At 34.8% G+C, this 10,845-nt stretch overlaps 1 protein-coding gene across 2 annotated transcripts; it reads right to left on the bottom strand.

Moving 5' to 3' along the window:
- Positions 1-1,384: 1,384 nt before the first annotated feature.
- LOC145603536 (DEK domain-containing chromatin-associated protein 4-like) lies at positions 1,385-10,438 on the bottom strand. 2 transcript variants are annotated; one of them, XM_081659458.1, is made up of 12 exons: positions 10,252-10,438; positions 8,968-9,897; positions 8,844-8,877; positions 6,873-6,952; positions 5,357-5,413; positions 4,538-4,648; positions 4,043-4,123; positions 3,868-3,936; positions 3,199-3,673; positions 2,655-2,767; positions 2,114-2,144; positions 1,385-1,909 (listed from the first exon to the last, which is right to left on the bottom strand). In XM_081659458.1, exons 2-12 carry the CDS (start codon positions 9,760-9,762, stop codon positions 1,743-1,745), a joined length of 2,013 nt encoding a protein of 670 aa, XP_081515584.1. In that variant the 5' UTR covers positions 9,763-9,897; positions 10,252-10,438; the 3' UTR covers positions 1,385-1,742. The 2 variants fall into 2 exon arrangements, with proteins under 2 accessions (XP_081515584.1, XP_081515583.1); XM_081659457.1 differs by having other exon boundaries at positions 8,968-9,847.
- Between the last annotated feature and the right edge of the window lie 407 nt (positions 10,439-10,845).

Genomic DNA, 10,845 nt, shown 5'->3' with positions numbered 1-10,845 from the left:
ACAAACATATAGTATAAATTCATCACGTGCTTATTGTAATAGTTGTGGTCTTGATACGTGTTTGTCTTGTAGAGCTATTCATGGACACAAACTTTTAAAAAAATCGGGTGTGCAATAATTATTGTACATCCATTTTAAATATCTCTTAAAGTGATCAAAAGTTACCCCTAAAATGAATAAAAGTTATCCTAATATGTATAAAAGTAACCCAATACAAATAAAAATAATCTACGTTTTATTGGTAAAGAATCACATTTTAAATGACTAAAGTTCAATTATTAGTGATTGAAAGTAATTTTATCACCCTTGTAAAACTTTTCTTGTTCGATTTATAATATGATGTTCAAAGTTACCCAAAACAAGGCAAAAAGTTACCCTAAATTGACTTAAAGTTACCCCTATACTGCTCGATGTACACTAATATTAGTGTAAACCGGATGTATACAAAAGTTTTTGATTCATGGAATGAACAACTCACTAATATCGTCTCATCCAGCCCGTCAAAAGGGCATGCTTGGATAGCAAATTATAAATTAAAAATTAAAAATAAAAAATAATTGTCCAAATAGTTACCTCTTCTGCTCTTCTTTATAATATGTGATAGATTTATTTTCCAAAACGCTAATATTGGTCGACCCTTTGCCAAAATACATTACTAAATCAAGTTTAGAAAGAAAAAAAAAATGAAATTGTTCTTTGAATTTAATAAGAATTTACCTTTTCCTTATAAATATGCAATTTACTTCCCAAAATGCTCAATCTAATGCTGGTCAATTCTCACCCCAACACCCCCCCCCCCTCCCCACAACAAAAAATAAAATAAAATAAAATAAAATAAAATTGCCAAAAAATTACAAATATGCGATTTATTTCTCACCCTCTTCATTATATATATATATATATGCGATTTCTTTCTCAAAAAAATACTCGAATAACAGTTGATTTGTTGCCCAAAAAAAAAAAAAACCAAATTGATCATTATCGATACAAATGGATTTGTTGCCAAAGAAAAAAAAAACAAATTGATCATTATCGATACAAATGCTTCACTCGACGTAATGGCTTATCCCCTCATGTCAAGATCTCAGGGTCATCCACAGTGTTGATCCAAGTGGAAAACACAGGGGGGAAGGAAAATTAAGAGAAATCATCCTCATGATCCCCACCTACGGTCGCCATCCTAGTTAACATTTTTTCCTTCATGCATGCCAACAACTAACTACCACCACATAACTCACTTAATCAGAGGATTGAGATGACAAGAAACATTATACAATAGAAGAAACTAGTACAAAATCTGAAACCAAGACTTTAAGTCAAGAAATAGTAAAAGAAAGGCCTCTTTCTCAACCCAAGTTGAAAAATGATCAACAAAGATCTACCCTTTTGGTCCACAAAAGTTGGTTTAATTTAGAAAAGCTCAAAAGTAAAAGACCTAACAATTTCTTAAATTTGTATATTACAACCTGCATCCTGCAGCAGCATGAGCATCAACTGTTCTTAGTACTCAGCAGCATGAGCATCAACTGTTCTAGTACTATCGCTAGCAAAAGACTAGTTTGTTTGCCAGAATATTATAAACAACTATCGATAGATTACAGCTACTTGTACAGACTAACAGCAAGGCCCGATACTAAAGCAAAGTTAATACTATCTAAATTTCTTTAACCCCGGGGCAGAAACGAAGGTATGGACAGATGATCACATATATTTTACCACTTGTTCTGCTGCTGTATCACAAATCAGACCTCCACCTCTTTGCTAGCAGGCTGGACTTCAGTTTTTTCAGCATCCCCCTCATCTCCCTCTTCATCATCATCAGCTTCATCAGCTAGTTTTGTAAGCTCATCTTGTATCATAAGCTTGATCAATGACTTTCTGGATGTGAGATCAGTGCTGAATTGCTTGGCTGCAGGGGGAAAGAAAGTTAGTGACTGGCTATCCGCAGATGCTATCAAAAATCTGAGAAGACCATCATGTTAGTAGGCCATATTTTCAATATCAACATCACCAATTCGTAAGATATTGTAGATTACACTATATCTTACAAATTAGTTATGTTGATATTGTAGTCTACAATTTGTAGAAAACCAGATTTAAAGAGAAATCTTACCAAGTTGCTTCAGAATATCAGTGAAAGTTGCCTGTAGATTAAAAAAAAAAAAAAAAAAACCATATCAGTGAGGAAAGTGAATGGCATAAGCTCCAAGTGTTGCAAGGCACGTGTTATATATAACTACCACAAACATGAAACTGCAAGCAGAAAAAATGAGATACAGAAACAATAAATCCCAGTGTGACCATTACACAAGCCATCAAAAGGCCCAAAAAAGCGATGATACACAATACCCGCGCAGAAATAATACAATTTGTACCATTCAGGCAGAATAGTAAGTACCACCTCTGCTAGTATGTCCATCTTAGCTTAGAGGTGAGGGTTAGCATAAGCTTATCACCCCAGGTCTCATATAGCATGGTGATGGAAGTGTAGTCATTTAAGAGCAACACAGAACAAGTTAACTAGAACCTTAACTCAATTAACACCAAATGCACGTAAGTGTAGAGCAACAATGAGGAATGGATATCCATGAAACACTCAGAAATCTTTTTTAACAGTGACAGACATGGACACATTATAAACACTCAATTCTTACCGTATTAAAGTCAACTTGTTTTAGAATGTCACATATTGCATTCCTTAGTTCATCATCACTTGGCTTTGATTTGTCATCTTTGGATTTCTCCTTCCCTTTCACAGCCTTTTTACCTTCAGGATAACAAAGCAAACTCAGTTAAAGATTTTATTCAGGATTTGACACACAACCTAAGCAACCATACTTAATAATGTACAATTTCAACCTGACAACAATTAGACAGATATCGATATTAAATCCGAATCAAACCCATAGCCTAGTACAGCAGTATTTTAGCAGTAAATACAACAAGAATTGCAACTTAACATGATTTATTTCAAAAGAACTCTGCAAGTTATTACTCACAAATTCACAATTATATTTTTCCCCCCTAATTCCAAACAGAATCAATTTCAGAAGCAGCTTTTGCTGGAGAACAAACCAAGCCGATTAATAATGTTCGATACAAAATAAGCATGACAGTAAAGGTGGAGCATTTTCAGGGCATCCGGATAGATATCATGTGGTGCTTAAGTTGGACAGATGTTCAAAGCTTTAAACTTACCAGGTTTTTCCTTAGCAGCAGATTTCTTTGGAGCTGGAGACTTCTCTGTCTTTGGCTCTTCCTTCTTCTTCTTCCTAGAGAACACCTTAGGGCTTGATTCCTTGCTCTCAATAACCTTGGAAGTGTTTGACGATGATTTTCTTGGTGTTCCTTTAGGCACTGACCTAGCTTTCTTAGGAGTGACAACTATTTTGCTAGCAGCTTTTCCTGAAGATTCTACACTTGGAGTCTTCTTCTTGTTTTCTTGTTTTGCCTTTCCTGAACTTGCTTTCTCCTTTGGTGTATCTTCTCCGGAGTCATCTTCAGACATGTCCTTTTTCTCTTCACTCTCAGATTTCTCATCCTCAGATTTCTCTGCAACTCCATTCTCCTTCTTCCCTTCCGCATTTTCTTCCTCATCCGCAGACTCATCATCAGACTCTGAAGTAGTCTTTTTTTCTTCTTTTTCAGAAGCATCGCCAGCCTTCTTCCGGCTCTGCAACCATAATGGCAACAAAAAAAGGAAACAAATATAATAAACAAAGGATGCAAACAATGTAAATGATGTATATATTTATCTCATCCATCTTAATGGCAGTACACAAGATTACAGAAGTACAATGATTTGGAGACCAAGTATAAATTCTAGGAGCATTGGAAATATGGCAAATGGAGAAGAGGGATCCGAACCTTGGAAGAGCCCTTAGGTGATGTTGATTTAGATGCACTTTTTGTGGCAGACCTCTTCCGCTTCTTGCCCTAAAACAGCAAAATAGCATACAAACAGCAGTGGTAATTGAAATGTCATATAAGCAGCTTTACACATTGCAATGACAGATTCACTTCCAATATCTTTGTTACAAACCTGATCTTGCTCCGCTAGTAAAACTGTAGTAGTAGCATGAGGAGAGACCAAAAAGTCAAGCAGCTTGGCAACAACGTCTTCCTGTACAATACTTTGGACACTTAGTATCACAACTCTAACATTCAAGATTATTTCTACAAAAAGTTCAATCCAAATAGCTATACATGAAAAAATGTTCAAAAATAATACAAGTACATTGATTAGCAAAATTATGCTGAACGAGACAAAAGTATATTCCAATAGGCTTTTACTTTCAAATGCTGCCTTGTCAGCTAAAGTACATGTGCATGCTAGACTTCATATTCAGAAGATTGAAATTCCACTGTTTAAAAGGTTTTTTTTTTAAAGGAGAAAGGTAGGTAATATCAAGGAAACCAGTTCACTTCTCATCAACCACAGATGACTGTCAGAAACTTACAATCTAATTATAAATGCACTTAAGTAAAAGGGCAAGTGGCATGGCAATGATAATACAAAGAAACTTAATTGACATACCTTTCTGATGGTGGCTTTAGTAACTGGTATGTCAAGCACATCACAGAAATCCAGCAATTTTTCTTTGACAATCTTGTCAAACTTTTCCTTGACTTTCAGCCTCTGCTTCTCCTGCAATTAGATTAATAAAATCAAGACAAACTTTCCCTCCACAAGTAAATTAACTTTAAGCAGCAGGAATAGACTAAGGAGTGCTAAGAAACTTAAGTGTGCCTTTCCTTAATTGAATTCAAAGTCAGGAGCAGCAGTAACAAGAACATTAAAGACATCATAAAACCCTGCTTCAATTAATTTTGTTGAACAAGGTGAAGGGGCACACACACAACCATCTGTGACACCAGTCTTTTCCCTGATAAAGTGCTCTTTAATTCCCATAATTATTAATGACAGATCACTTAGACTGCAGACTTAAGCAGCTCATAGATTTCCTAGATTTCCATAAACTAGACTACTCTTTTTAGATGATGCCTGTGATACTAATATTATTTCTAGCCCACAATGTCTGACTATCAGACATCCAATCCATTTTAATCTTAAATGTTATGTTTTTGTATGCAACACATAAATCAGCAAGCAAACAAGCCACACAAGGCTAATTGGTAACAAAAAGGGGCAGCTCTTTTATATATCAGAATATAGGTCACTATTATAGAAGAACTGAACAATGTACTGCAGATAAAACTTATAAATCACCGACAAAAACACGCAGAAAAATTAAAGCACAGAAGCTTGGACATCTAGTTCTTCAAAACTGATTTAGATAATGAAAAAGTACGTTCACACGTGCAGGGCCCTGCACAAAAAAAATTTGTGATTTACCTCATCATGCCAGACAAAACCTGAAAACCGCGATACATTGCGTTTAAATTCACCAGCCTGCAAGAGAAAAAAAAAAAAGCTAATTAGAATAATGTCCAGTCCCCAATCAATCTTCCAATGAACATTTTATTAAGGCGAACAATACATTTTGTCGAAGCGCACCATTAAGTTAATCCACAGCTCCCTTAGAGTACATCATTAAATAAACTGAAGTAACTCATTAATTAGTAGACAATACATCCTCCCCTTTATAAATGCGTCTATTTGTCATCTGGCTGTTAATCCTTACATTTATAGTATAGAATCTTGGTTCACACCTTTAACAAACAGATAGATCTCATCTCCAAAACCAGCACCAAGTCACCAACCCATCCAAAAACAAGATTATTTTTGAAAGAAAGAATGGAAGACTTAAAGATCATGTCATTCAGGGAGGAAAGAATGTTCACCGCACTAATAATAACTAGATATGCAGCTAAAATATAAATTTTATCATTTGATGTATGCAAGTAGAAGTATGAAAAAATTTGATTCTAAAAACCGAATACATGATCATTTCAGAGTGAAACCCTAAACACTCAGTTTACATACAAGATCAATTCTTAAAATCCGAATATTCCAAATCAGAGCGCATGAGTTTTCACATCTCCAAGCAAATTCTAATTTGATATGACAAATCCATATTGCTAATTAACAAAATAGACTGTACTACTATCAAGACTTCAAGAGTGTAAAGGGTCAATCAAAACCAAATTGACAGTTATTTAATGCAGGTCTAGGAAATTTATACAATGTTTAGAGCTTCAATCTTATAAATTGTCAGTGTTTGGCAAGATGAACCAACAGCAAAGGTTTAACATAGAGATAGCAAAGTATAAAGTCCGTCGTCATCTTATTATTTTCTTTGCATGTACCCGGTTTAATGACTTCAAAGTTCAAATCATTATTGCTATGCAACTAAGCAATGATACTTTATCAAACCATAATTCTTTTGCAATATACAAGTAAATGATGATATATATGAAGTTGACAGAATTCTTGACCTTCCAGCTACAGATTTCAAAATATGTTGGAAGTTGAATATAAGCTACTATTAGCAATTTAGCATTACATTCATTTCAAGCATGTCATGATTTACATTAACAATTGCTTGCACTTTACACCTATAATTTGATTGCAAGTTTCTCTCATTATAAATTTCCCTACCCTTTTGGAAATAATATTTGGTTTCGTGTTATTATATCTTAATAGCATGAGAGAATTTCACGATCAAAGTTCAATTTCATACAGCAGAAGATACAATCAATATGTTACAGAGGGAACGTACTCTTAACTAATTATCATTACCTACCAAAGCATGTACACTATCTATTGAATAAGTCACTAAGACAAACATCTAAAAATCAATTGCTAATAAGGAATTTTGAATCCAAATGAATTCCACAACAAAGATGGAGCAAATATTTGTGCCACAACAAAAAGAGATTTTTGCCAGTAAAGAGCTGCAAATACACACCTTCCCTCTTCTTCCAAACAGAATCATATGTAGCATCTTAAAGGTTTCATCACTCTTTTTCCTGGATAGCTTGTATGCAACTGCAATGCAAAAGGAACATTATAAGAAGGGGAGAAATTATACTTTTAAACCAAACACCATACATTAGCAAGAACTTTTTTTATTCAGAAGAGCAGTGGACATGATTATAAAGCCAGAGAATCCTACAGATAGATTCTACATTTTTTTTTTTTTTTTTGAGATGATCCAACCAAGAAACACTTGCTTCAAATAAGATGAAAATCCCTAATGTTAAGAAGCACATCATAAATGAAACTAGGTGACCCACATTAACAAATTTTATACATGAAGTTTGAGAGAGGACTATTACTTGAGCATGTTTCACTACCCTGTGGAAGGTTCAGAAACATTATTTTACTGTTTCTTGCATCAAATGGAAAAAAAATTAATAAAATAAAATTATCAGGTGGAGGGGTCCATGACTCCAAGCTAGATTGAACCGCTAACCTCACATCTTGTTTCGCTCATCCAACTATTCATTTCAACAATAGAGAGCGATAAATGAACTTCATCCATCTAAGCACTCCCACGAGAGAATCATAAATGAACTCACAAAGTTACAAATTAGTAAACAAATCTCTCATTGATAGGATATTTCTCCATGATCGTATCTCTTATTAAGGGAAGCGTTAGTTGGTTGAGTGAGGTCATCAAGCAGAAAATCACTTCATTTGAAAAAATGCCCAGATCTAAGCACAGCAAGATTAAGATTTTTCGTGTTGTAACAATTTATAAACCATTTACATCAACAACAAACTCAAATGACATTACATAATGAAAAGAGTTTATCAACACTTTGACATGAAGCTTTTTTACACAAGTTAACATGAGAACGTTATTAATATTAGATTTACCAAAACAGGCGGACATGACAGGGGAGATTCAATGTTACACAAAAGTGTTCATAACAAGACAGATACTAATGCAGCAAAAGAAGTTAACAGCAATAAGCAAGACTCTCCGACCAGTCACCTCACATCTCCAAGTTCAAGTTGAGGCCTGACAGTAGCATGAGGTTTTCCAGCCTGGAGGTTGCTCTAGATTAGAATTTGTGAACCAAGTCCATAGCAAGATGCAGAACAGCAATGTACGTATACTAATACAATTTACAATCACAAAAATTGTTGCAAAGAGATACACTTATACAATCACACAGCAATTTGCTGCAAAAGATAATAATTTATCCCACCATGCATAAGTTTTGTTCCAGCCAAATACACAGTTCCATCTGCAATACTAACAGATCAAAACTCTTTCCACCTACTTTCCTCAGTAAAAGTGACAATACTTCTTTCTCTATGCCACAAACAGGGAAAACTAGAAAACTACTAGCTGGCTGAATCATTAATAGCCACAGTTTAACTAATTCATGCATCATCATCTTACATACGATCATTCAAACAAATTCAACAATACCTATAAACACATATAACAAGTCCAATTAAATAAATGCCATAGTCCCAGTATTTTGAGCCAGAAAGCCAAAACGACAAGATAATAAATGAAAATACAAATCACTGCAATCCATTCATAGTCTTTAAATGGTAAGATAAATGTTCAAATCATGCTTTAAGTAATTGAAAATTACACAACAGAACCATTGAACCATTCAAAGAGATAAAGTTCAAAGCTAAAACCAAAAGGGAAATTAACTATTGGTCAGCAACCAAATCCACACAACACAGTTATTGAATACGAGTACTTTTTATTAATAAAAAATAATTAAGAATTTCTCTCTTCAAAAGGAAAACTATTACTATTAGATTTTTTTTTTTTTTTACACAAGAATAAGACGATTTAAAAATTAAAAATATAAAATGCACAACCAACCTATGTTAAGCGATAATGCATATGTAATAAAAAGCTTTCAAGTAAATCTGATCAAAATGGGTAGGGTAAGGAGCTACATACCGTTAGGAATTTCTTTCAGTGGGGTGCCGCGACCCTGCAATATCAAGCAAAAATGAGAACTAAATTCCAGGGAATATAGAGTTTAAAAACTACCAGAACGGATAGGGAATTATGCAAACAGCACCTTCTCGATGTGAAATTCCCTAGAATTATCTTTCTCGATTGTCGCAACCAACCTTTCTACAGATTTTCGTTCACGTACAGGGCGATCAATAGTTGGAGTTCTAGGCTCCAACTCCTTTTGGACTACTTTCTTTTTCTTATCTGCACCCTTATCCTCAGCACCCTTTCCCCGGCTACGCTTCTTTGAGGATTTCTCCTCCTTGTTCCCCTTTTCCTCTTCATCTTCCTTAATTTTGTCATCCCCTTCTTCCTTTTCACTACCTTTCACCTCTTCTTTATCATTTTCTTCATGATCCTTTTCCTCTCCACTCTCCATAGCCTCTTCTTTACCCTCTACCTTTTCGTTGTCATTCTCTTTCTCCTCATCCATCTTCTCTTCTGAACCCTTAACTTCATCTTCAGCAACCTCATCTTTCTCTTCCAAATTCTCATTTTTCTCAGTCATTTCAACATCCTTCTCAATTTCATTAGAGCTCTTTTCTTCCTTAGCCTCAGTTTTAGGTTCTTCTTTACCCTCCTCTTCTTCAGCTTTCTTCTCTCCCTGAGGCTCTTTGTCTTCCTCTACTTTGGCCTCCTCTTCTTTAGGCTCTTTGCCTTCATCCACCTTCTCTTCCCCCTTCCCCTCGTCACCTGCTTTCTCCTCAGCTTTACCATCATTCTCGTCGTTCTTATCTTCTTCCATATCTTTGACTCCGTTTTCATTTTCCTCCACCACCGTTCCAGCCTCCTTCACCGGAGACTTGGTCCCATTCATAACGGTCTCCATGACTTCCGACTTCGCATCCTCCTCCCCCATTATCAAATCCCACAGTCAACTAAATTAAAGCTTCTTTCTTTCAACAGAAAACAAACGAATTTCACCCTCAACAACTTTCTAAACCCTGAAAACCAAGAATTTTCAACAAAAATCAAATCTTGCACATCATAAAACCTGCATAACACATAATTAGATCATAAACACACACAAATTCCAAAACTTACACCACAAAGACACCAATTCACCATTTTCTCCACCAAACCAACAAGAACAGATCCACAAACACCTCAAATCAACCCCAAACACAACCAAAATCACAGCAAAATTAACCCTAACAAGCTAAATGCACGAAATTCAACCCAAATCAAACGCAAAAACCAATCAAATTCACACTCATCACCAAAACCCTAGGCTGACAAAACGCGACATTTCACAATCATAATTACAGCAAAAAACACAAAATCAATGACAAATAACAACTGAAAATCAACAAATCGAATGAAAACTACTAGAAAATTGACAACTTACAGTGAATTTTGATGTAAAAAGTAGTGAATCAGAGCTTCGAAACGAACTAGTTCGACGACTCTCTCACTCCACTCTCTTTCTCTCACCTATTTTTGTGTTTCTCTCTCCTCTTACAACAAATAACGTGAATTTAAGAGAGAGAAAAAAAAGAGGGAAGTGAAAAATAAAAAAGGGACAATTTTTATTTTCTTTGCTTAGTCAACACTTGGCATCTTCATCCTTTGTAACTCCTCTTTATATAATGGGGCATAAATAAATTGGAACATTCGGATTTATTTTATCGCAAGTACTCGTAGTATTTATCTTTCTCGGATTTAAAAATCGGATTTTAGTTGGGTTTTAATGTTTTGGATGACCTAAAATGGTGGATTGAATTCTTATTCTTGCCACCTTTCTTTTTCGAGAATCTCTAACTTGTATCTCGTTATAACTTATAACGAATTAGTAACTTTTTGTAATGATGGAAGATGTTTATGTCGTTATTTGGAAAGAAATTTAACTTTATACTTATAACGGCAAGAAAAAACATATATTAGATTTGACGATCATAATTAAATTGTTTGGATAACGGTTTATTTTAGCGAGGAAATGAAG

Source organism: Chenopodium album, chromosome 22, assembly GCF_948465745.1.
Source record: "Chenopodium album chromosome 22, dcCheAlbu1.1, whole genome shotgun sequence".
NCBI lineage: Eukaryota > Viridiplantae > Streptophyta > Magnoliopsida > Caryophyllales > Amaranthaceae > Chenopodium > Chenopodium album.
The sequence above is the reverse complement of the archived record's forward strand: the minus strand, read 5'-3'. Positions and strand labels throughout refer to the sequence as shown.